Here is a 27,463-nt window from a genome sequence, read left to right as displayed (position 1 = left end):
GGAGACAGCAATCTGATTTTACCATACTCTGCCTAGAGGCTACTGGGGTAAGCAGACAACAGGTGATCTTATTTGTGGTATGCATCTCAATGATAAGCCACAAAAAGCAACACAAGGGGCAGAACAGGTGGCCCCAGATATATCTGAAGATAATTCTAACACTTTTGAGTTATACATCATATAACTTTAAGTCATTTCTGAAGATACTCTGCATGTCATTCCAGAGACACTGAAAGGATCAGAGATATAACCATGCTAAGATATCCTTCCAGAAGGGGTAGGGGCTGGAACAGGCCCCCTCCGTTGAAGCCTGAAAAGGAAATAGTAAGTCACCTGAATCAGACTCACCTTTGTTTCCGACGCTTTCAGAAGTTTCATGACCTCCCCGTCACGGGCATAATCCAGTGGTGTGTGCCCCATTTCATTCCTCTGCAGGGGGCTGGCACCTGATCGCAGGGGGAAAAGGAGGGATCAGAGTTCAAACATGGGGCAGAATAAACATGAAGCACAACTTGCGACCCCCACGCTCCCCAGTGTCCTCTTCTAACCTTTGCTCTGAGGGCTATTCAGATCAGAAAGGGACAATGTACAACCGGCACACGTAGGGATGTGAGGGGAACAACAAAAGGAGAGTGTCACTGTAACGATCGACTTGGCAGGGAAAAGCTGTTGTGATGATGAAAGCACATGGAGTGCCCGAAACAAAACACAGTTTCATAAAAGCACCAGCTACTGGGCCTATGGCAGCGCCATGGAACTACTGCAGTTTCAATTGGATACGGTATTCTTCTTCACTTCCTGGTCTGAACTGTTGTCTAGGATTGCTGTGGCCTGTTAAACAGCTGCTGCCTTCTGCCACAGAAGTGGCTGCATTTCAGCAGTGGTTCTTCTTCATCGGGGCAACTAATCTCTTTGTGAGTTACAAAAACAGTCAGAGAGACTCCGATAGGCACCCTCATGACAGAAGTTCTACATACAATGTCCTAACACTGAGGGCAGGTCTACACTACCCGCCTGAATCGGCGGGTAGAAATCGATCTCTCGGGGATCGAATTATCGTGTCTCGTCGGGACGTGACAATCGATCCCCGAATTGACGCTTCTACTCCACCAGCGGAGGTAGGAGTAAGCGCCATCGATGGGGGAGCTGCGGAGGTCGATTTGCCGCCGTCCTCACAGCAGGGTAAGTCAGCTCCGACACATCGAATTTGCGTATCTTAAATCAACCCCCCCCCCCCCCGTAGTGAGGATGTAGCCTCAAGCTTCCCACCGCCCCATCACCATCTGAACCAGACTGAACTAGGGATGGCAAAAAGGTCAAATCAACTGATCCCCGGTGCCTTGGTGGCACGTAGGGCAAAATATGGTCCACTAGCTATGGTGGTCCAAGATCAGGATTGGTAGATGTAATAAGGATGTCTAAGGAAGTAGTCAACGATTCAAGCATCAGAGATCTCAATGGATGAGACACAGTGTATCCTAGCATTTCACGATATACTTGCAAAGGCAGAGAGACATCTCAACGCCACATACCACATGTATTGCAGCCTGCTGTCTCCAACCAGAAAATGAGGGCTATGAAAATGTCCAATTTGCCTGTAACTCAAAGCTCTGAGGCTCTACCCAGCAAGCTTGAATGAATTAGCCAGTCAATATCTTCTGAAGTGAGAGTGGTCTGTGAAACCCTAAGAAGCAGAGATGTTCTGTGGATAAAGCACAGAGGGCTTGGAGCCGGGGATTCCAGGGTTCTACTCAGTGGTTCTGACAACGACTCATTGTCTGTTTGCCCGTCTGTAAAATGGGGATAACATTTACAGGGGTTCCTGGGAGAGGTAGACAGTAAATATCTGTACAGTGCTAAGAAAAAATGCAAAGCACCAAAGCAGTATTATGCTCTCCCCTCAACTAGACCAAGATTTTAAAAATATTGCACTTCTTTCCTTCCCACTAGTCTACATGGGTGATTTGGAAGAGCAGACTCAGAAACAAGCACTCGGTTGCTTCAATTAACATATACTGATGAGGCTATATTTTTGCCTCTACAATGTAGTCTGCTGCACAAAGCACACTATCCACACTCAGGAACAGTGAACAGCAATCATATTAAACTGAAGAGCTGTCGCTGAGAGGGCTCTTTGCTATCACGAACTGGAGAGATTAGCCATTTTTAAGCGCTGGCATCGGGGATCTATATTTGCTTACAGAATGAAAAATGTGCTCCATAAACATTCGACACAGAGTAATTTCTATTGCAAGCCTTGTCATTGCAAATAAAGAATATGACTGGGACAGGTGAGATTGTATACTGCCTGGGCTGGCCACTCAATAGCTTTTAAAGAGACAGTGGCCCCAAAATGCACCTGCAGCCCTGACGTTTTTAAAAACATCTTCAGTTTGTGCTAGTTTGGGTAGGGAGTGGGGAAAAGTTTTATGGGCTCTCCAAATGAAGATATCCTGGAGGCCAGGTCTGCTTTCATTTCAGGAGGGCTGAGGGTTTCTTTTTGTCCTGGATCTATCAATAATGGCTATCCAATATTGGCCTAATCCCCCTGTTAATGGCTTTGATGACTTGACTAATTGCCGCAATAATTGATAGAACCTGACTCATACAACTGGTCGATTTCACCTCAATAAAATATTACGCTTTAATAAATAACGGTGTCACTCCGTTTGCTAATAGAACATGAAAGTGGCTACTAGTTCATAAGGGTCCTGGCCTGACCTTCCTTCGCCTTCCCCCCTTCTGCCCCCCTCCCTCCCCACAAGCCAAGCAGCTGGTCCAGAGAGCAGAGCCTTTTGGACAGAGCAGTCTTGGCAATCTATTGTGTGCACCCTGAGAGGGCTCCAACCTTTAGATCCTTAATAGTAGGCAATTTGTCACCTCCCACTAGCTGTCTCTAGCTGGGGATCAACACCTGGGCAACACCCCAGGCTGTGCAAGGCACCCACCTCCCCCTTCCCCCTGTTCGTATTAGTAGGCTCTAGCTTATAATATTTGATAAATAGCATGCTAGTTCACTCCTAGCATCAGTGCAGCAACGAGGCACCGGAGCAGCTGCATAAGGTCACTCATTGGGGAAATATGTTTCTGTCAGTGGTATTGAAAAAAGTTTAGTGGAGTGACAGGTCTCAATTTTTCAAATTTTATTAACTCCATCCTCTTAACAATTTGTCTTGAATTCCTTCAGATTCCAGATAACTGTCAATAGGGCTCAGGATGGGCGGGCACTGGCACCGCACAGAATTATGCTGTTTTATTCGGTGGCAAGTTTTTAATAACTCCTAGTGGGGGGGAAACGCCACAGGAAAAGGACAATCTTATGCACAGAATGTAGGAGAGACTGAAGCTTTCCCAAGCCTCCTGCAAAGATGGGGGTGGGCAGGGGCCGGGGCAGATAAGGATCCTTAGTGGTGATTTTAGCGTGACTTTCTTGTCTAAGTCACAAGCTGCTGAGATGGGACCCAGCAACATGCCTGAGCAAAGGTACCAATGCCTGGGGTCCATTCCCAGCTCTGCCAGACTCCAGGTAAGACCTTGGGGCAAGTCATTTCTGTTTCTCTCTCAATACCTCAGTTTCTTCTGTACAATGGGGATAATTCTTCAGCACCTCACAGTGGTGTTACGAGGGGCTCAAACAACGTAAACTCCAAGGTGAAAACCAGACTGACAGAAGCAGAGTCACTCATTTCACAGCCAGGGCTTCCTGCTATTGTGCAGGTGAGGAGAAAGCACAAGGAGCTCTGGCCCCCCTCCTCCCCCCAGTGCCACTGCTCCGGGGTTAGCCAGAAGTCCCTACTCCTGAGGATTGCCCAGAGCACTAGCTGTCTGAAATCCGGCAGGGAGAGGTAGCTTCACCCTGAATGGCTAGGCATACAGCAGGGAGCACACTGCCCCCTCTCTGTATGGCTGGTGCAGCTCACCGTCTGGTGTGTGCTGCCGGGTGTCTTTCTAGCTGAATTCCTCCTAGGGACCCAACCCACAGCACAGCTTGCAGGCACTGCATCCCAGCACGCTTGATGGAATTCGGGGCAGAATTCTGTTCTAAGAGAGCAAGGTTTTGCAGGGTCAGGTCCACAGTTTCTTTAGGGCAAACACAGTTCTATTTAAACAAAAGATATATTCCACACAGAACTGGGGGAAACCTAAATCTATAAAGATGTATGCTGTTGGGGATGCCCAAGAAAGACACACTGAATGCCAGTGCCTCTTTCTGGACCCACAGCCAGCTCCTCAGACCTAACCGACACTGAAACTAATTACATGCACTGCCCACACACTCAGGTGTGCTAAAAGCAATTTGCCGCTACAGTTACTTCTCTCCAAGGCCTTGTTTTGAGCACCAAAATAGCCAAGAATTCACCAGGAGATAGCAGCCCGTATTACTTGCTGGGGATTACACGATGTCATCAGCCATCAGCTTTGACAAGCAGTGACATTATTATTGCTCTACATGGCTAGTTAAAGTAATATACAAAGACTTCTGTCCTCCCGAGTCCTCAGTGATTGAATTAGCATGATCACCCTTTTTTCCAGTAAAATAAACCTGTTTTTAAATCAATAAGGCACAAATATTTCACAGGTAGCTTTTAACATACAGTATTAACATTAAACGGCTTTTGCTGCCCTAAAGTAGCCACTGCAGACCTGTAATTCTATCAAATTTGGGGTGTTTTGTGGGTGTTTTGGGTTTTTTTTTTTGAAAGATAAAAGGAACACATCATGGCCAGATCCTCAGCTGGAGTAAACTGCTGTAGCTCCATTTATTTATTCCTGCTAAGAGTCTGGCCTTCTTCCTTCAAATGATTCTTTCAGAAGCTTGGATTTCACTGGGTACACACACACCCCAGGAGATGTTCAAATCCCATCAAGGTAAGATATGGGATAAAATTGTCAAGAGTGCCAGAGTGATTTAGGACCCGTAGGAACATTTGAATATTACACCCTAGATCTTTTAGAACCCATCCCTGCTTGTCCTTCACGTAGGCAAAACTCCTGTAGATGTCCATGGGTATTTTCCCCCAGTTAGGATTCACGGGATTGACCCCTCTCAGTGTATTTACATATCAAGGCAAATTCTGCCCTCAGTTGCACCCAGGAAAACACCAACTTCCATGGGATTACACACGAACGTAAATGAGGGCAGAATGTGGCCCAAAGACCAGTGCCTTCTCTCCCCTACACCTCGTTTTGGCTGTTTCTTCATAAACCAGTTCCAAACCCACATTTTGATTTGACAATAAGGGTTTGACCCTCAGCCATTACTCAAGGATAAATCTCCCATTGAAGTCAGTGGGAGCTCACCAAGTAAGGGATGAAGGAGAAAGTCCCAAGTCTCTGACATGATTTATACAGGTCCTCATGTCTGGGTATGAGATAAACCCTGACATTTCTCTTAAAGCATCTTTCCAAAGACCCTTCCAAGGAAGCATGAACTGCAGAAGGAAGAAATACTGGAGGTGAACCACTGGCTGCACGACTAGCTGAATGTTTTGGTTTTGTGCACATTGGGCCACATTTCAGTCGGAGAGGGTGCTGTTAAACAGGAAGGTCTGAATCTCATGGGTAGAGGACTCAATTTCTCTGCTGGAGACTAGCTGGAGCAGTCAGGAAGGCATCAAACTAGAAATGCAAGGGGAGGATGCTAAGAAGGCAAATGTGGTACAAACAAACTCAGCCATGTCATGAACAAATTAAATCAATGCAACAAAGAATGCGAAGAGAAGAATTTTTTTTCAATGATTTATATACCAGTGCCAGGAGTCTGGGTAGAGAGCAAGAGGAATTAGAAATTCTCATTGATGGGAAGAAATTTGATATAATTGGCCATTCTAAAATCTGGTGGGACAATCTGCATGATTCAAATGTTACAATCACGGGTTATAATCTGTTCAGGGAGGATAGAGTGGGTAAAAGGGGAATAATGGCACTCAGCATTAAAGACATTAATACCTGTTTTGGAGTTATTGATAACTCAGAAGTGCAGTGTGCTGAATGCATATGGATCAATGATAAGAAGGGAGGGAGTACTGCTGGGGGTCTATTACAGAAGTACTGAATCAAACCAGGATGAGTTATCCCTTCTATACTTGTCTGTTTTGTGTGGAAAACCAAACTGTGTAGTTATGAGGGTCTTTAATTTGGGAGACATATGCTGGAGGTCTCATGCAGCCACTAGTAACACATCATTAGAGCTTCTAGGAATTATAGATGATAACCTTCTAATGCAAAAAGGTATTGCACCAAATGCAATATAACTCTGTTTTAGACCTTATGATGATGAATAAAGATGAATTAATCATTGGACTGGAAGTTAGTGGTTGCCTAGTGATAAGTGATCATGATCAGATTACATTCCATATGGGCTAACAGAAGACAGGCCCAACCAGCAATACATGTACACTTTGTGTTTCAAAAGGGCTAATTTCCTGCAATTAAAAACGCTGAGGAAATTCATGAGCAAAATTGATTGGGAGGAAAAAATTAGACAGAAAAATTAAAATGAAATTTGGGAGTTCTTTAAGAAGAGATATTAAATGACTAAAAAGCCAAGATTCCACAATCAAGAAAGAAGACAACTTTGCCTAAAAGCCCATCCTGGTTCAGTGGCGAAGAAAAAACAGCAATTAGAAACACAAAAGCAACATATAACAAATGGAAAGCAAGGGAAATAGATAGCAAGTGATATAAATTAGAAGTTAAGAAGAGTAGAAACTGATAAAAGAAGCTTAAGCCATCAGGGAAAAATCCATGGCTGGCAGGGCTAAGGACAATAGAAAGAAGTTTTCTTTAAGTATATTAGGAACATATTGTCTAACAGCTATTGAAGGCCCTATCCTCCATGAACTTATCTAGTTCTTTTCTGAACACTGTTATACTTTTGGCCTTCACAACATCCCCTGGCAATGAGTTCCACAGGTTAACTGTGCATTGTGTGAAGAAATACTTCCTTATGTTTGTTTTAAATCTGCTGCCTATTAATTTCACTGGGTAACCCCTTATTCTTGTGTCATGTGAACGGGTAAATAACCCTCCCTTCTTCACTTTCTCCACACCATTCATTATTTTATAGACCTTAATCATATCCCCCCCTCAGTCGTCTCTTCTCCAAGCTGAACAGTGCCAATCTTTTTAATATCTCCTCACATGGAAGCTGTTCCATACTCTTGATCATTTTTGTTGCAGTTCCCTGTACCTTTTCCAATTCTAAAATACTTTTTTTTTGAGATGGGGCGACCAGAACTGCAAGTAGTATTCAAGATGTGGGCATACCATAGATTTATATAGTGGCATTATGATATTTTATGTCTTATTGTCTATTCCTTTCTTAATGGTTCCTAACAATGTTTTCCAAGAATGATCCATGATTACTCCAAGATCTCTTTCTTTAGTGGCACTAGCTAGTTTCAACCCCATCAGTTTGTATGTATAGATGGGATTATGTTTTTCAATGTGCACTTCTTTGCATTTATCAACACTGAATTTTATCTGCCATTTTGTTATACAGTCATCCAGTTTTGTGAGATCCCTTTGTAAATCTTTGCAGTCAGCTTTGGACTTAACTATCTTGAGTCATTTTTTATCATCTGCAAATGTCACCACCTCACCATTTATCCCCTTTTCCAGATCATTTATGAATATGTTGAACAGCACTGGTCCCAGCACAGATCCCTGAGGGACATCAGTATTTACCTCTCTATTATGAAAACTGACCATTTATTCCTACCCTTTATTTCCCATCTTTTAACCAATCCATGAGAGGATCTTCACTTTTATCCTATGATTCTTTACTTTTTTTAAGAGCCTTTGGTGAGGAATCTTATCAAAGACTTTCTGAAAGATCAAGTACATTATATCCCCTGGATCACCCTTGTCCACATGTTTGCTGAACCCCTTAAAGAATTCTAATAGAGTGATGAGACATGATTTCCCTTTACAAAAGCCATGTTCACTCTTCCCTAACATATCATTTTCATCTACATATCTGATAATTCTGTTCTTTACTACAGTTTCAACCAATTTGACTGGTACTGAAGTTAGGGTTACTAGCTTGCAATTGCCAGGATCACCTCCAAAGCATTTTTTAAAAGTCAGCATCACATGTACTATCCTCCAGTCATCTGATACAGAGGCTGATTAAGCAATAGTTTACATACCACAGTTGTTAGTTCTGCAGTTTCATATTTGAGTTCCTTCAGAACTCTCGGGTGAATGCCATCTGGTCCTGGTGACTTATTACTGTTTAATTTATCAATTTGTTCCAAAACCTCCTCTAACAACACCTCAATCTGGGACAGTTCCTCAGATTTATCACCTAAAAAGAATGGTTCAGGTGTGGGAATCTCCCTCACATCCTCAGCAGTCAAGACCAATGCAAATAATTCATTTAGCTTCTGTGCAACAGCCTCATCTTCCTTGAGTGCTCCTTTAGCACCTTGATTGTCCTGTGGTCCCACTGATTGTTTGGCAGACTTATTGCTTCTGATGTACTTAAAAAAATTGTTGTTAGTTTTTGAGACTCCTGCTAGTTGCTCTTCAAATTCTTTTTTGGCCTAACTAATTATACTTTTACATTTGACCTACCAGAGTTTACGCGGTTTTCTATTTTTCTCAGTAGGATTTGACTTCCAATTTTTAAAGGATATCTTTTTGTCTCCTTTTTTACTCCGTTGTTTGGCCATGGTGGAGTTTTTACGGTCCTCTTACTAGTTTTTTTAATTTTTATTTAGGGGATGCATATAGTTTGAGCTTCTATTATGCTGTTTTAAAAAGTTTCCACGTAGCTTGCAGGCATTTCACTCTTGTGACTGTTCCTTTTAATTTCCATCTAACTAGCTTCCTAACTTTTGTGTAGTTCCCCTTTTTGAAGTGAAATACTACTGCAGTGGGTTTCTTTGGTATGCCCTCCCCTTCCCCCCAAGGATGTTAAATTGAATTACATTATGGTTGCTATTACCAAGAGGTTCCGCTATATTCACCTTTTGGACCAGAACTGTGCTCCACTTAGGACTAAATCAAGAACTGATTCTCCCCTTGTGGGTTCCAGGACTACCTACTCCAAGAAGCAGCCATTAATGATGTCTAGAAATGTTATTTTTGTTTCTTATCCTGAAGTGACGTACCCAGTCAATATGGGGATAGTTGAAATTCCTCATTATTACTGGGTTTTCTGTTATTGTAGCCTCTTTGTAAAAGAGTGTGTGTGTGTGTGGGGGGGAGGGCATGGCCCCTCTGGCACAGCTGGTTCTGGTTCCCCCGTTCTGTTCTCTTCTCTTTACTAGGATAGAGGGAATCCCTTTTAAAAAATCCTCTTCTAAGGGATGTGTCTGTCTGAATCGTGTGCTCCTCTGTACCTGTCAGCTTTTCACCAGCCCTTAGTTTTAAAACTCCTTTATAATTTTACATGCCAGCAATTTGGTTCCGTTTTGGTTTAGGTGGAGCCCATCCTTGCCTCCTTTCTCATAAGGTTCCCTAGTTCCTAATAAATCTAAATCCTTCATCCCAATACTATCATCTCATCCACGCACTAAGCCTCTGCAGTTCCACCTGTCTAACTGGCCCTGCACATGGAACTGGAAGCATTTCAGAGAATATTACCATGAAGATCCTGGACTTTAATATCTAAACTAACAGCCTAAATTTGCCCTCCAGGACCTCTTTCCTCCCTTTCCCTATGTCACTGGTACTTACATGTACCATTACCACCAGCTCCTCCCCAGCCCTGCACATAAATCTGTCTAGATACCTCGAGAGATCCACAACTTTTGCACCCAGCAGGCAATTCACCATGAGCTTCTCCCGGTCATCACAAACCCAGCTATCTATGTTTCTAATGATCAAATCCCCCATTGCTATTATCTGTCTTTCTAATAACTGGGCTTCCCTCCCCCAGGAAGGGTATCCTCAGTGTGAGATGATACCTCGTCATCATTCAGAAAGAGGGTCCAAACTATGGGGTCATTTCCCTCTGCTCCAATTTGCAGTTTCTTCTCAACAGCAGAGGCTGTCAAACAGGGGGCAAGGCTGCTCTACTGTGTCCCAGAAAGTCTTTTCTATGTACCTCTCCCATCTCCCTTAGCTCCACACTCAGTTTCTGAGGGCTATGAGCTGCGTACATCGAATGCACATGTGTCACCTACCCATACATGCTGCATTCAGCGCAATGAACTGGATAGCCCCCACCCTGCGACTGGACTTCGGCCGGCATTCTTATTACTCCTGCAGGATTTTTGGCACTGCTATGGGTACCCGCATGGCCCCACAATATGCCAACATTTTTATGGCTGACTTAGAACAACGCTTCCTTAGCTCTCGTCCCCTAACGCCCCTACTCTACTTGCGCTACATTGATGACATCTTCATCATCTGGACCCATGGAAAAGAAGCCCTTGAGGAATTTCACCATGATTTCAATAATTTCCATCCCACCATCAACCTCAGCCTAGATCAATCCACACAAGCGGTCCATTTCCTGGACACTACTGTGCTAATAAGCGATGGTCACATAAATACCACCCTATACCAGAAACCTACTGACCGCTACACTTACCTACATGCCTCCAGCTTCCATCCAGGACACACCACACGATCCATTGTCTACAGCCAAGCTCTAAGATATAACCGCATTTGCTCCAATCCCTCGGATAGAGACAAGCACCTACAAGATCTCTATCAAGCATTCTTAAAACTACAATACCCACCTGCTGAAGTGAAAAAACAGATTGACAGAGCCAGACGAGTACCCAGAAGTCACCTCCTACAAGACAGGCCCAACAAAGAAAATAACAGAACACCACTAGCTGTCACCTTCAGCCCCCAACTAAAACCTCTCCAGCGCATCATCAGAGATTTACAACCTATCCTGAAAGATGATCCTTTACTCTCACAGATCTTGGGAGACAGACCTGTCCTCGCTTACAGACAACCCCCCAACCTAAAGCAAATACTCACCAGCAACCACACATCACTGAACAAAACCACTAACCCAGGAACCTATCCTTGTAACAAACCCCGATGCCAACTCTGTCCACATATCTATTCAAGTGACATCATCATAGGACCTAATCACATCAGCCATACCATCAGGGGCTCGTTCACCTGCACATCTACCAATGTGATATATGCCATCATGTGCCAGCAATGCCCCTCTGCCATGTACATTGGCCAAACCGGACAGTCTCTACGCAAAAGAATTAATGGACACAAATCTGACATCAGGAATCAAAATACTCAAAAACCAGTGGGAGAACACTTTAACCTGTCTGGTCATTCAGTGACAGACCTGCGGGTGGCTATATTACAACAGAAAAACTTCAAAAACAGACTCCAACGAGAGACTGCTGAGCTAGAATTGATATGCAAACTAGACACAATCAACTCCGGTTTGAATAAGGACTGGGAATGGCTGAGCCATTACAAACATTGAATCTATCTCCCCTTGTAAGTATTCTCACACTTCTTATCAAACTGTCTGTACTGGGCTAGCTTGATTATCACTTCAAAAGTTTTTTTTTTTCTCTTAATTAATTGGCCTCTCAGAGTTGGTAAGACAACTCCCACCTGTTTATGCTCTCTGTATGTGTGTATATATATCTCCTCATTATATGTTCCATTCTATATGCATCCGAAGAAGTGGGCTGTAGTCCACGAAAGCTTATGCTCTAATAAATGTTAGTCTCTAAGGTGCCACAAGTACTCCTGTTCTTCTTTTTGCGGATACAGACTAACACGGCTGCTACTCTGAAACCTGTGTTCTTTGTGTGTGTGTTTTTTTTCTTGGGGATGGTGGTGGTGGTGGTGATGGGCCTAAATTTAGAGAATGTTTATTAGGTGTATTTGGCTCTTAAGCTCGGTCACAAAACTCCTGTTTGATGCTCTTGTTTGTTGGCTCCTCTGGTCACTTGGGAGCTGGCTTTTGAAACCCCCGTTCTCCCTTGAATCAGCCCCAGCACCTTGTCAAGGCATCCTAAGAGATTAGAGATCAAAGGATGACAGGCTAGAGCCTTGTTAGGAAACTCTGAGTCTTGCCTAGCAGGCCCCTAGGCTCAACACACGGCCTCCAAGCAGACCACTCTATAACTATCAAGAGCACATGGCAAGCGAGCAAGCACCACAACAACAAACAAACTAACAGACAACCAACTAGCCCGACGTCAAATCCCAGGCAAAATAATAAAAGGCTGATATGGGACTCAACTGATCAAGAATTAAAGGGTAGGAATACAATTAATGCCAGTCAACGTGGTTTGAAAGAAAATAGATTCTGTCCGACTTGATTTCAGTCTTTGATGAGATTACAAATTTGGTTGACAAAGGGAACGACCTAGAGGTAATGTACTTAAACTTCTGTAAGATGTCTGACCTAATACCGCACCACATTCTGAACGGAGAGGGTGCTGAAAAGAACCACAGAAATTATTCTAGATCTGTAGAAAACGCCTTACTGTGAGACACTTAAAGAGCTCAATCTGTAGGGCTTATCAAAAGGCTTGAGAGGTGACTTGATTACAGTCTGCAAGTATCTTTATGGGGAGAAAATACCTGGTTTGAAAGGGCTATTTAACCTAGAAAAGAAGGGCATAACAAGAACCTGAAGCCAGCCAAATCCAGATTAGATATTAGGCACACGTTTTTAATGGTGAGAGTGACTAACTATTGGAACAAATGACCAATGGATGTGGTGCATTCACCATCTCTTGATGTCTTCAAACAAGGACCGGATGCCTTTCTGCATGACGTGTTTTGGCCAAATACAAGTTTTACTTTAGCAAAACAAGTTGTTGGGCTCATTGCAGAGCTAATGGGGTGAAATTTAATGGCCTGTGACATAACGGATGATCTACCAGTCCCTTTCTGGGCTTAAACACTGAATTTATGAAAGCAGGAAGAGAATCTTTGGGGCTAATCCTGGGACTGCTTAGGGTTTTTACTGTGATCATCACCTGTATGTGTGCTTATTCTTCCTCAATGGTTTTAGGAACACCTTTCATTTTTTAAATAGGTACTATCAGGTTAAAAGTCCTATTTAGTACAGAGTCTGACTAAGGCGGCACTTTATTCAATTGCAGGAGAGGAGTAGCATTATTAAAGGCTCTGTTTAGAAAGAATTTAAAAATCATCCTAACCTTTGACTTCCACCTCCTCAGGTTATTAAAACTGAAACAAATCTGATATTTACATCATTTGTGCTATGATAGTGCTCATCCCCATTGTGCTAGGCACAAACTCATCCATAGTCAGAAATCATCCCTTCTCAGAAGAGCTTGCAATGTACATAGACAAGACAGACAAAGGTGTGGAAAAGGGAACAGAGAGGAGAAATGAGTTGTTCAAAGTCACATAGCCGGTCTATATCAGAACTGGGAGTCCCAGTCCCTTGCTCTGTCCACATGCTTATTATATTTCACTTACCTTGACCACTGAAACTAGAGAGGGCTGCCTCTCGTTATACACTGGTTGATTAGTTACACAGTACTGCAGTGTTAAGGTTCTAAACTTCAGGAGATTGTTTTAAATTAAAAAAATTAACAAAAATTCTTTCATCTTTTTAAAAATTCTTCCTCCTGCACCAATGGCTACAGTATCTCAGTATGCTTCATTAAGGGTGAAATTCATGCCCTGTGCTATTTTGAGGGCGTAAGTAGCACCTAACTATTGCATGAGCCTTGTGCTGGTCTCCTGCACAGGGTTTTTGCTCAGATGTACCTCAAAAATTCGGTCCCACAGCCATAATTTTGCATCAATTCTGCCAGAAAAAGAGCTAAATCTTCCCACTCCTAGTTTGCTACTATGCTCCTTATTGATGACTGTCTTACTATTGCTAAACCTTTCTGCATCTCCATTACCATGGACCAGCCTGCTCAGAGACCGGCTTTGCATCTCGAGCTATGAAATGAAATGAATGGAGATATCCCATCTCCTAGAACTGGAAGGGACCTTGAAAGGTCATTGATAGTCCTGCACTTGTTTTTTTCATTTTATTTTTTCAAACATAATACATGCTGGACACCTGCCCATATATTTTCACTATCGCATAAAATGTTTTTACCAAAATATACGATTAAGTACACCTCTACCCCGATATAACGCAATCCGATACAACACGAATTTGGATATAACGCGGTAAAGCAGTGCTCCGGGGGAGGGGGGAGGGCTGCACACTCTGGTGGATCAAAGCAAGTTCGATATAACACGGTTTCACCTATAACATGGAAAGATTTTTTGGCTCCCGAAGACAGTGTTATATCGGGGTAGAGGTGTACCAGGTTCTGCTCTCAGTTATGCTGCTGTAAGTTGAGGGACTAACTGGCCTTCAATGGAGTTACTCTTGGTTTACAGCATTGTAACTCAGATTGGAATTTGGCCCTAACTGTTAACAGAAAATTATTCCATTGGATTATCTGACAAGAATTATCTTGAAGTATCCCAAACAACGGACATATTCTGTAAGCGGGTAAGCATGTAAGAAAAAAAACCAACCTTCTAATCACAGTGCAATATTTTGGAACCTTCTGTCTCGTACAACTGAAGACAGATCATATTCAAATGGTGCCAGTATTATAATGGTTAAGCAAGCTGGTACTTTACACACTTATCAACTATAAAGCATGCATGCAGCTCATTGCAGAACACGCCTGTCAAATATGAAGCATGCACGTTGTTGATTCCAGATATTATGTGGGCACAGAAGGAAAACTCCTCAAGACACAGTACATGGTATTGAACTTGTGCCTCAACATTACCCACTTCTTAAACATTTAACTGATTTGGGATTGTCATCAGATACATTCGCTCCCCGGGATGTATGAGATGGGAGCGCTGTAGCTACTCCTTGACGGACCATCATAATCCTGGCTTTGTACTTTTGGCTTGGAAAAGTCTTTGCTGCTCGTGTCCTGGTTGTCACATTTCTCACACAGGTATAATTCCATTAACACATCGCTATTCATATTGTTTTATAAGTGCCTCATTTCTAGGGGGAACAAAACCACTTTTAACCTTGATCTTAAGGTATCAACGCGAAAAGGGAAACTAAAGAATAATACTCTCTCTCTCTTCATATATTCTCTCTCTCCATAAATATATATAGCTAATAAATGCCTTACAAATGGTTATGTCAGTGCAAGGCTTTGTGCCCGGAAAGACTTCAAAAGGGATCTATTTGTTCCCCACCCTGTGGGGAAACTATTCTTAAAAGCTTCGACATGGACATAAATGTGCTTGTGCTCACACACTTATTACACTCGCCACGGTGGGACATTAGAAGTCTCAGTGCAATGATATGATTGGATTTTAAATCCCAGTCTCTGAGGATTTTAATTACTGGTCTGGGGCTGCTGGGAGTGGAACTCGCTGCCTTTGGACAGAGGGGGTCGATACGCTGGCCCACAACATATTGAGCCATGACGCCTGCAGACACTATTGTGCTATTTAATCATCTTTTGCAAAATTTACAGTGTAACAGAAGGAATCAATACTGAATTTATCACATTCTCTTGTAAATATGAGCAGAGAGGAGGAGAGTTTAAGACACTCTTAACACAGCAAAAGGCCTGGGACAAGTGTGCCTTAGCAGCGCAATGACATCCCTGTTTTTAAAGTGTAAGCCATGTGTGGAGCAACATAAAGAGCTGGGCAGCCTAGCATGGCATGTGGGGGGCTCTGAAGAACCCCTGGTCTTTGTCCTCCTGCTGCCACCCTGGAGTCTGGCAGGGGCTCAGAAGGCTGTAGAGGCAGTGCACTCATTCTTGGGGAGGGGTTGGGTGAATGTACCTAGAACTGCTCAACAGCACCCCCTTCTGATGGGTTGGGCTCAAGGAACTGTAGTGGTGATAAGAACATAACAGCCGTACTGGGTCAGACCAAAGGTCCATCTAGCCCAGTATCCTGTCTTCTGACAGTGGCCAATGCCAGGTGCCCCAGAGGGAATGAACAGAACAGGTCATCACCAAGTGATCCATCCCCTGTCACTCATTCCCAGGTTCTGGCAAACAGAGGCTAGGGACACCATCCCTGCCCATCCTGGTTAATAGACATTGGTGGACCTGTCCTTCAGCAACTCATTGAGTTGTTTTTTGAACCCTGTTATAGTCTTGGCCTTCACAACATCCTCTGGCAAAGAGTTCCACAGACTGACTGTGCGTTGTGTAAAGAAATACTTCCTTTTGTTTGTTTTAAACCTGCTGCCTATTAATTTCATTTGGTGACCCCTAGTTCTTGTCTTATGAGAAGGAATAAATAAAAAATGCTTACTCACTACTCACCTTCTCATGACAGTTGTTCTTCAAGATGTGTTGCTCATTTCCATTTCCATTCCACGCTGCATGCACAGTTCACCGGAAGGTTTTTCCCCTAGCAGCACCTGTCGGATCAGCTCTGGAGCCCCCTGGAGTTGCGACTTCATGGTGCCGCATATAGGGCCCTGCTGACCCACGGCCTCTCCAGTTCCTTCTTGCCGGATACTCCAACAGAGGGGAAGGTGGGTGGGCTTGGAATAGACATGAGCAGCACATCTCGAAGAACAACACTTACGAGAATGTGAATAACCGTTTTTTCTTCTTCGAGTGCTTGCTTATATCAATTCCAGTTAGGTGACTCCCAAGCCTTACCTAAGAGGTGGAGTTGGAGTTTATGCAATCGCTGATTGAAGCACAGCCCTGTAGAACACTGCATCGGTCCTGGCGTGCTGGGTGATGGCGTAATGTGAAGTGAAGGTGTGGACTGAAGACCACGTAGCCGCGCTGCATATCTCCTGGATTGGTACCTGGACCAGGAAAGCCACCTGAGCTCTGGTGGAGTGCGCAGTCAGAGTGGGGGCAGGGACCTTAGCGAGATCGTAACAAACTCGGATATAGGGGATAAAATGTCCACCATTGGGTCTGACACCTCGGTGACCTCCTCTATCTATACCCCAAGGTTCTTGGCAACCCGGCTCAGAAGTTCAAGGTGGGCTCTGCTGTCAGGAAGGGGAGGCCCCGAGTATGTTCTTGCCACTGCCTCATCTGGAGATGATGAGGAGGAGCCTGGAATATGGGAGGGCCCCTCCTGCCCATCCAGCTCCACAAAATGCTGCAGCTCCGCCCCCATGTCGGAGTCCACTTCGGTGCCGGCCCTTGTACCGGTCGTGGTGGTGGCTGCGGTACCATCTGTGGTACTGAGTGTAGCCGTGGTGTCGGGGAGGGCACCGGGTACAGTGCCGGGTCTGTTGTCGGTGCCAGGCATGGTACCAATTGTGGCGCTGGCGGTGGTAGTGGTGGCTGATGCCCAGGAAAAATCCCTGGCCCTACACACAGTCCTTCTCTCAGACATGACCGAAATGGAGCGTACCGAGGCAGACCCCTGGGACTGGTGGTAAGCCCACGGGGTGGAGAAAGGTCACTGGGTCGGCATGTAAGCCAGTACCTGCCATTGTGGTGGTCATGGTACCGGGGGAAAAGTTTGGATCATCTCCGCTGACTGGGAGTGCCAGCAGTTACGGTGTCAGCTTCTCCGGGACACATATGAGTCAGTGTCTGATGCGGACTCCCATGAGTCCGTGCTTGGGGACCATGGTGGCGCTGTACCCATTGGTGCTGGGGATCGGTGCCAGGGTGATGTAGATCATTGCCAAGTCATAGCCAGCTTGCCCCTGGACTTCACCGGTGGCCTCTGAGTCATTTGGGAACTCGGGATTGGTGCCGTGACACTGTGGCCGGGGGAGTGTGGGCCTGTCAGTGTTATCAGGTCCCGCGCCGTCTCATAAGTCTCGGGTGTGGAAGGGAGGTCCAAATCCTCCATCTGGGTCTCCTCCGATGGCACTGGACTCAACGGTCTCTCCCATGGGCCCGGAGTCGACGGTGCTGGCTGTTGAGCTGGAGGGGAGGTGCAGTCTCCCACCGGTCTCCCTCCTTTCGGTTCACGTTCCCGTGCGCGGGAAGGGGAGCGCCCTCTATCAGTCTTCCTGTGCTTCTTCTTCGGGACAGCAGACTGTGAGTGGTGCCGAGATTGATCCTGCACCGTGCTCGGTGCCAGGGAATGACGGTGCCGAGGGTCTCTGACCCCAGAGTCCTTCCTCGGCACTTCCCGGACCAACGCCGGTGCGCTGCGCACCAACGATGAGGAGCCCGGTGCCACGTCCATGGGGCTCGACTCAGACTGAGGGTGGAGAGCTGCTTCCATTAGCAGCAACTTTAGTCTGTGATCCCTCTCCTTCTTTGTGCGGGGGTGAAAGCTCCAACAGACCTTGCACCTGTCCGCTTGATGGGACTCCCCCAAGCACTTTGGACAAGCCAAATGCGGGTCGCCCTTGGGCATAGGCTTCTTGCAAACCCCTCACAGCTTAAACCCCTGGGTCTGAGACATGGCCCAGGAGAGGGACGGGGAAATGGGGGAGGGAAACACCCTCCAGTACCCCAAGTCCAGATGTCTAACTAACTAACTACAACAGTTTTTTAAACTATCTTGAACTATTTACCGAAAATACACTAGAGGATCGCTCATTGAAGATGAGAGATGAAACGCTCCGATGACCGCCACTGACAGTAAGAAGGAACTGGAGAGGCGGCGGGTCGGCAGGGCCCTATATGCAGCGCCATGAAGATGTGACTCCAGGGGGCTCCAGAGCTCATCCGACGGGTGCTGCTAGGGGAAAAACCTTCTGATGAACTATGCACATGGCGCACTCACACCTAACTGGAATAGATATGAGCAAGCACTCGAAGAACACTTCCTTATTTACTTTCTCCACACCAGTCATGATTTTATAGACCTTAATCATATCCCTCATTAGTCGTCTCTTTTCCAAGCTGAACAGTCCCAGTTTTATTAATCTCTCCTCATACGGAAGCCGTTCCATACCCCTAATCTTTTTTGTTGCCCTTTTCTGAACCTTTTCCAATTTCAATACATCTTTTTTGAGATGGGGCAACCACAACTGCACGCAGTATTCAAAAAGTGGGCATATCATGCATTTATAGAGGCAATATGATATTTTCTGTCTTATTATCTATCCCTTTTTAATGATTCTCAATATTCTGTTTGCTTTTTTGACTGCCGCTGCACACTGAGTGGATGTTTTCAGAGAACTATCCACAATGACTCCACGATCTCTTTCTTGAGTGGTAACAACTAATTTAGACCCCATTATTTTATATGTATAGTTGGGATTATGTTTTCCAATGTGCATTACTTTGCATTTATCAACATTCAATTTCATCTGCCATTTTGTTGCACAGTCACCCAGTTTTGAGAGATCCCTTTGTAGCTCTTCACTGTCTCCCAGGGACTTAACTATCTTGAGTAGTTTTGTATCATCTGCAAATTTTGCCACCTCACAGTTTACCCCTTTTTCCAGCTCATTTATGAATATGATTTGTTCACACCTCCTTAGCTGGGAGGAGGGTGGCTGGGACAAAGGGTTTTGAGAGTAGTGAGGGGAGAAAGGGGAGCTTTCAGGGCTGTATAAGGAATAGAGAGGCTCTTCCCTGAAGGAGCTCTTATTTAGATTGTAAGCTCTTTGTGTCTGGGACCATTTCCTTGTGTGTGTGCGCGCGCGTGTGCGCAGAGCAACTGGCATAATGGGGTCCAGATGCGCTGGAGGCCTCTAAGTGCTACTCTAATACAAACTAATAACAATTATTTTTAAGCTATGCTTAGATTTCTTGCATACTGTAACCAGAATATGGCCTTGTGTCACTAGGAAAAAAAGGTGTGTTCATACCTTGAGCTAGCTAACATGAGGTAAAACCCTAGTGAAAACAAGGCAGCTTGTAGTTTTCACACTAATTAGCAGGTCAAGTTAAAGACTATGGGTGAGCCGAAGACAAGGCCCCATCACCTCTGGCTCCCTTGAGGAGATCACAGACACATACTCATTCGTGGCAGGCATTTCTCAAATGAAAGCCACGGAAGAAGCTAACCCGGCTCACAGACAGCTTGCCATCCGTTTGCTGTAATTGTACACACAAACGTCACCTCTCTTCTCCTGTGGCTGTGTAAAGAGGGGAGGTGGAAAAAGCTGTCATAGCAGCTACAGAGAAATCCCACAAATAATTTCTGGAGCTGGTGTGGGAGTTCTTCAAACAAATCACCCACCAACTTGAATTTCTGTGGCTCTCCCGCCTCTTAACTCCCCACTTAAAATATTTTAAAACCATGGGCCTAGTTTGGCTCTTTCTTATGCTGGTGTAACTCCACCGATTACAAGAGCCCTGCTGATTTATAACAGAATACTACGATCTGAAGCAACTGTATTTCCGAGGATGGGCTCGTCCCCTCCAGCAACAGTTCACTGCTGTCAGCTATTGCCTAAACAGTGTCCCCATCTAGGATACAACTCTTGGAAAAAAGTCTTGGTCAAACAGAGGGTTAAGATGATTTGATCGCAGTGTGTAAGTATCTACATGGGGAACAAATATCTGACAATGGGCTCTTCAATCAAACAAACAAAGGCAGAACGTGATCCAATGACTGGAAGTTGAAGCTAGACAAATTCAGAATGGAAATAAAACACCAATTTTTAACAGTGAGGGTAATTAATCATTGGGCCAACTTACCAAGGGTTGTGGTGGATTCTCCATGCTGAAAATTTTTAAATAAAGATTGGTTGTTTTTCTAAAAAGATACGCTGTAGTTCAAACGAGAATTATTTTGGGGAGGTTCTCTGCCCTGTGTTACATAGGAGGTCAGACTAGATGATCACAACAGTCCCTTCTGGTCATAAAATCTAGGAATCTTCTTATTAAGCAGACTTCAGATGTAGGAAAACAGCTATAATTATATCCTGGAATTTTTCTGATGATACCACAAGCCATTCTGGCTTCATGATGTCAAAAGAACCATACCATGTAACTGCAGCCCTGTAATTCACTTACCTATCATTTATTCTATATCCAAAATTAGTAATTATAATGTACCAAACAAGTAAATGCCAAGTACTACCAACAAATGTACTATGCTAAATTTACTGCATACGGAGTTCTGTGGTCTAGGTTCTTGTGCCGCTATAAATGGCCCTTCCTATATTTTTTGAATTACAGATGTGTGTGTATTGGGATGGTTACAGCTTAAGCATGGTGTGAGGGGAATCAGGCACCAAGTCTGCATGAGTGTGACCGTTACTGCCAACAGTCATTCAAAGAGGTAACATGTGGTTAGAGCAACACTCTGGTTACAGCCAGGGACTGAGATGGGAAACCTAGGTCCTATTCCCATCTCTGCCAGTGATGTCACATATCGGCCTGGGGCCAATTATTCGGCTTCTCTGTGCCTCCGAGATTTTAAATCCCAGTCTAACTGATTTTAAAACTGGTCTGAAATGGGGACTAGTGCCAGGGATCAGATTCAGTGCAATGCACACATCAGTGATTCTGAACAGGAGATAAACGGCACACAGAAGCCACCTAAATGCCATGGCGGGTGTTAATTATTGTGAATAGTATGCAGAGAACTGGTGTAAATTGTCATTTACTGTCAAATATCTCCTGTGTGAGAATCATAGAATGGTAGGACTGGAAGGGACCTCTAGTCCAGTCCCCTGCACTGGTGGCAGGTCTAAGCATTATCCATCCCTAACAGGTGTTTGTCTAACTGGCTCTTCAAAATCTCCAATGACAGAGATCCACAACCTCTCTAGGCAACTTATTCCAGCGCTTAACCATCCTGACAGTTAGGAAGTTTTTCCTAATGTCCAACCTAAACCTCCCTTGAAGAATTTAAGTCTATTGCTTCTTGTCGTATCCTCAGAAGTTAAGGAGAACAATTTTTCTCCCTCCTCCTTGTAACAACCTTTTATGTACTTGAAAACTGTTATGTCATAAGAACATGAGAACATACTCTCAGTTTTCTCTTCTCCAGACTAAACAAATCCAATGCTTTCAATCTTCCCTCATTGGTCATGTTTTCTAGATCTTTAATCATTTTTGTTGCTCTTCTCTGGACTTTCTCTAATGTGTCCACATCTTTCCTGAAATGTGGTGCCCAGAACTGGACACAATACTCCAGTTGAGGCCTAATTAGCGCGGAATAGAGCGGAAGAATTACCTCTCATGTCTTGCTTACAACACACCAGCTAATACATCCCAGAATGATGTTTGCTTTTTTTTGCAACAGTGTTACACCGTTGACTCATATTTAACTTGTGATCCCCAGATCCCTTTCTGCAGTACTCCTTCCTAGGCAGTTGTTTCCCATTTTGTATGTGTGCAACTGATTGTTCCTTCCGAAGTGGAGCACTTTGCATTTGTCCCTATTGAATTTCATCCTATTTCCTTCACACCATTTCTCCAGTTTGTCCAGGTCTTTTTGAATTTTAATCCTATCCTCTAAATCACTTGCAACCCCTCCCAGCTTGGTATGGTCTGCAAACTTTATAAGTGTATTTTCTATGCCATTATCTAAATCATTGATCAAGATATTGAACAGAACCGGGCCCAGAACCAATCCCTGCAGGACCCCACTTAATATGCCCTTCCAGCTTGATTGTGAACCACTGATAACTGCTCTCCGGGAATAGTTCTCCAAAGAGTTATGCACCCACCTTATAGTAGCTTCGGGTGACCAGATGTCTCGATTTTATAGGGACAATCCTGATATTTTGGGCTTTTTCTTATATAGGTGCCTATTACCTCCCACCCCCTGTCCCAATTTTTCACACATTCTATCTGGTCACCCTATAGTAGCTCTAGGTTGTATTTCCCTAGTTTGTTTATGAGAAGGTCATATGAGACAGTATAAAAAGACTTACTAAAGTCAAGATATACTACATCTACCGCTTCCCCCTATCTACAAGACTTGTTACCCTGTCAAAGAAAGCTATTAGGTTGATTTGGCACGATTTGTTCTTGACAAATCCATGTTGACTATTACTTATCTTATTATCTTCTAGGTGTTTGCAAACCGATTGCTTAATTATTTGCTCCAATATTTTTCCAGGTACTGAAGTTAAACTGACTGGTCTGTAATTCCCTGAGTTGTCCTTATTTCCCTTTTTATAGATGGGCACTATATTTGCCCTTTTCCAGTCCTCTGGAATCTCTCCCATCTTCCATGACTTTTCAAAACTAATTGTTAATGGCTCAGATATCTCCTTAGCCAGCACCTTGAGTATTCTAGGATGTATTTCATCAGGCCCTGGTGACTTGAAGACATCTAACTTGTGTAAGTAATTTTTTAACTTGTTCTTTCCCTATTTTAGCCTCTGATCCTACCTCATTTTTACTGGCATTCATTATGTTAGACATCCAATTGCTACTAACCTTTGGTGAAAACCGAAACCAAAAAGTCATTTAGCACTTCTGCCATTTCCACATTTTCTGTTATTGTTTTTCCTCCTCACTGAGTAATGGTCCTACCCTGTCCTTTGTCTTCCTCGTGCTTCTAATGTATTTGTAGAATGTTTTCTTGTTACCCTGTATGTCTCTAGCTAGTTGAATCCCGTTTTGTGCCTTGGCATTTCTAATTTTATCCCTACGTACTTGTGTTATTTGTTTTTATTCATCCTTTGTCATTTGACACAGTTCCCACTTTTTGTAGGACTCTTTTTTGATTTTTAGATCATTGAAGATCTCCTGGTTAAGCCAGGATGGTCTGTTGCCAGACTTCCTAGACTCTAAACAGACTGCACACTGGCATATAGTAGGGTACTTGGCCACGGGAAGAAGCAGGGGGCAAGTGGGTTTTTAAAGCTAGGAAGGGGGTAGTAAGTTTGTCAGTGAGTTAGGCAGGTTTAGGGAGAATTTGATAGGAGCGGTTGATAGACACAGGGAGGAGACGGTCTGGGTCTGGCAGCTGGAAGTTTGTCACTCGGATGGGAATGGAGAGTGAGGGGGGTCAGCAGCTGGAAGGTGATCAGTTTGGGCGAGAGGGGACACTTGTTACTTTTAAACAAAGACATTAAATACAAACTCCCACCTGTTTTAGAGCACTGTTAGAGTGATGCACTTAAACACACAAAAGTTTTAAACAATGCAACCAAAGTGCATATATTCATTAAATAAAAACATACATTTAGCGGCCTGAAGCGTAATCCAATCTACTACAGATGTCATATGGGCCATGCAGCTGAGCTAACTTTGTTGTGGGAACCGTAGCTTCTAGATTTCTTGACTTCTGTGCATTTACAGTCTCAGTCTTAACTTAGTGTGCGTGGGGTGGGGGGGCCGGTTGGCATGTGTTTTGTTATTTTGCATTTAATGTGTTCAAGCACAGAAACAAAGGAATTAGAGACAGAGAAGACCTATTAGGTCCCAACTAATCCATCCCTTCAGGCCAGTGCAGGATCATCCCTGCCATATATTCTCCCCTGCTTTGTCCAGTTCTGTTTTAAATTACTATAAGCGTATCACAGCCAGCAAAATTCCTCACAATTAAAAGCCTGTGAAGAGAAAATAGTAGCTAAAAGAACATGCTTTGCAGCATGGTGACCCCACACCGGCCCTCAGGGCAATGGCCTAACACAGCTGCTATAACGGGCAGCGGAAAGGTCATGAAGGATACCATAGAAGAGGATTCAGAAAAGGCCTTCCAGGAAGCTGGCTACTCACACAGAAGGTCGCTTTAAATCTTTAAGGGCATATTCAAATTGGATCAAAACAGGGGCTGGATAATAAATAAATACACTGAATTTCTGCAGCATCTTTCAGCTAAGTAGCTCAAAGCCCTTTGTGCACACACGCTGATTAGATAAGCCCCAGCACCGCTGCTAGGCAGATATTATGATACCCATTGCACAGCTGGGCAATTTGAAGCACAGAGACGCGAAGTCACTCAGGAGTAGAACCTGACTGATGTCGGTGGAGCTGTGCAGGTAGAAATCAAGACAGCATTTGATCCCGCAAGTCTCATTCGTTCTACGTCCTCATGCGCAAGTTGAAGAACAGGCTGAGCATTATATGTGCAGACCTGTATCCCTGTACCCGTCGCCTAGACGGCTACACTTTGATGATGGTTAAGACGACAAGGGACTGAACAGAGACCAGGCTGGGATGCGTGTTTCTGTTTTACAAGGGAAATGGAGGGAGGGTGGTGTCTTCTCTAGAACCCAGGGTAAAAAGGAGGGGAGGAAACAACACCTCAAGGACCCAGATTTTCTCACCACATTGTTAAAAAGGGAGCACTTCCTCTGGGATTACAGTCAACGAAAACCTCCCCTGCTTGACTGTCCCGGGAATTCAAATTAGCCATGTAAAACCTCAGCACTCTGACATGAAAATAGAGCTCTCAATCTATCTAGGTACTTACCTGACTCTCATCACTGTAGTCTGAGCGCCCTCTCTAGCCTCCTTCAAAATCTCTTCCAGCATACAGCCTGCTCCTATTCATTCCCCCATCTTTTAGCAGGTAGCTTTTAACTGAAGTCCTCACCACACATCAGCCTAATAACACAACTCCAAAGTACAGTCACAACTTGTGCCTGAATCTTGGACTTGTATTTATTCTTTTGTCATAAACCCCCTGCTCTGTATTGGTCAAATGGCGCTTAAATTAAAGAAAAAAAACTCAGAATACCAAAGAGTAAAAAATTAAACAAAATAACGCATATTTCCTATCATAGCCTCCATTATTAGCTTTCATCTACTGGGCTTGTCTGAAGAAGAGTGTGATATTATTGGGTCAGGGACCCCATCTTCTTATGAATTTGCAAACCACACATTCTCCTGTGGCACTATACAAATAATCATGCAGGCAAAGATTTAGAGTTTACAGCAAGGAGCCTTGAAGCCTAAACAAATGTGGCACTGTGGATAAGGCATTGTACTGGGAGTCAGAAGATCTGAGTTCTGATTCCCAGCACTGCCATCGACTCCTTGCATGTACTTGGGCAAGTCACTCAAGCTTTCCACAGCTCAGTTCCTCCATCTGTAAAAAAAAGGGGATATTACCTATCTCAAGGGCAGGCTGTGAGGTTTGAGCAGGTTTGTAACATACTTTGAAATGGAAGGTGCTAAAAGAGGGCAAAGTTTGTTATACCAAGGATGGCCTACAAACCTCCATAAGGGTAAGACCTTTGAAAATGGCCTTAGTATAATAATACAGTAGATCAAAATATACATTTATTAAATCATCCCTAAAACCCAGTGACCTATATATGCTACTTGTTATAGGCCCGGCCTTCCTTCCAACCAACCAAACCCCTCCGAATCGATCCTGCATTGAGCGAGCTGAAAGGCGACAAGTGCTCTGTGTAGCTCAGAGGCTCCCACCCACTCCTTCAGATAAGCACCGTTTATGTCAGCTCGGGTCAGGAGACTGTGAAATGTCACCAACAACTGCCCAAAAGTACAACAGAGCTGTGACTTAGTCTCGCGGTCTGCTGGGCACGCACACACGCTGACCACAAGGGGATAAGGTCCCGGAAGGGTCAAGTGAGCCAGTGAATAGGCCACAAAAGGCCAAAGAGGTGGGGTGAGGGGGAGGTTGCCTGTAGCCAAGCACATGGAAGCTCCCCATAAAAAGCCCTGAAGAAGAGGTAGTTGTTTAAGCACAGAGAAGGGAGAGAAGCCTTGGTGGTTAATGGCTCTGGCCCCGAGGGCAGGACGGCAAGTGGAGGAAGTGGAGGAGCGAGTAAATGGACACTCAGTAAAAAGGCAGGTGTAGGGAAGTATAAAGGAGGGAGTGAAGGGAGTCTGTTCCATGTCAGCAAACAGGAAACATCCCTCTCTCAGATGTCAAAGGCAGACCACATGGGGAAATTATCTGCACAAAGGGCCTGCGGCAGGCACACTTTTAAAGGTGTTCGATCCCTACTTCTGAGACCTTCAGACTCGCAGCTACGTATTCATCTCGGATAACACTAACAAGAATGTCCGAACCGCTGCTTTGTTAATGCACAGAGGGGGAGGGGGAACGCGGAGTCAATGCAATGAAAACCTCATGTCCCATACTAATCATGAACCAATACAATGAGAAATCTAACTTTAAGGCACAAAAAGTGGAAGATCAAAGGGAAGAGTTTGGAGAGACTTTATAACAACATCAGTCTGGCAGAATTCTGCTTGCCAAGGGAGGCATAATTTTTATTTTAACTGGTGAGTAAAATATCATTAGTTTTCCTCATAATCATGATGGCAAAGGGAGGATGGTGGATATAGTACCTGGACTGGTAAAGACAGGTAGATCTGAGGTGCACTGCAAATCTAGTCCCAGATCCTGCAAAGACATGCATGTGCTTTAGCTGTACACACTGGGAGTTCTCTCACCGTGGGACTTCAGTGGGACTATACATTTAGGCATGTGCTCACATCTTTGCAGGATCAGAGCCTTCTTTTGGAAAGACGAAGTGGGTACTCACCCACGAAAGCTTATGCTCCAATACGTCTGTTAGTCTATAAGGTGCCACAGGACTCCTTGTTGCTTTTTACAAATCCAGACTAACACGGCTACCCCTCTGATTCTTTTGGAAACATATTCTTAGCACATCCTGACTTGAATTTGTATTTGGAAAGATTCCAGTGGATCATATTAAAAAGGGCAGAATGTTAATCAGGCCTTC

General features: G+C 44.3%; 1 protein-coding gene across 2 annotated transcripts in view; it reads right to left on the bottom strand.

Annotated features, from left to right (window-relative positions):
- The window catches only part of CLPB (ClpB family mitochondrial disaggregase), a 145,737-nt gene that overhangs the window by 59,204 nt on the left and 59,070 nt on the right, over positions 1-27,463 (bottom strand). For both annotated transcript variants that reach the window (XM_005292193.5, XM_065581841.1), the window contains one exon: positions 349-446. In XM_005292193.5, the coding sequence (XP_005292250.3) occupies positions 349-446 (98 nt within the window). The remainder of the gene's footprint in view (positions 1-348; positions 447-27,463) is intronic.

The sequence above is a fragment of the Chrysemys picta genome, chromosome 1, assembly GCF_011386835.1.
Source record: "Chrysemys picta bellii isolate R12L10 chromosome 1, ASM1138683v2, whole genome shotgun sequence".
In the NCBI taxonomy this organism is placed as follows: Eukaryota; Metazoa; Chordata; order Testudines; family Emydidae; genus Chrysemys; species Chrysemys picta.
The sequence above is the reverse complement of the archived record's forward strand: the minus strand, read 5'-3'. Positions and strand labels throughout refer to the sequence as shown.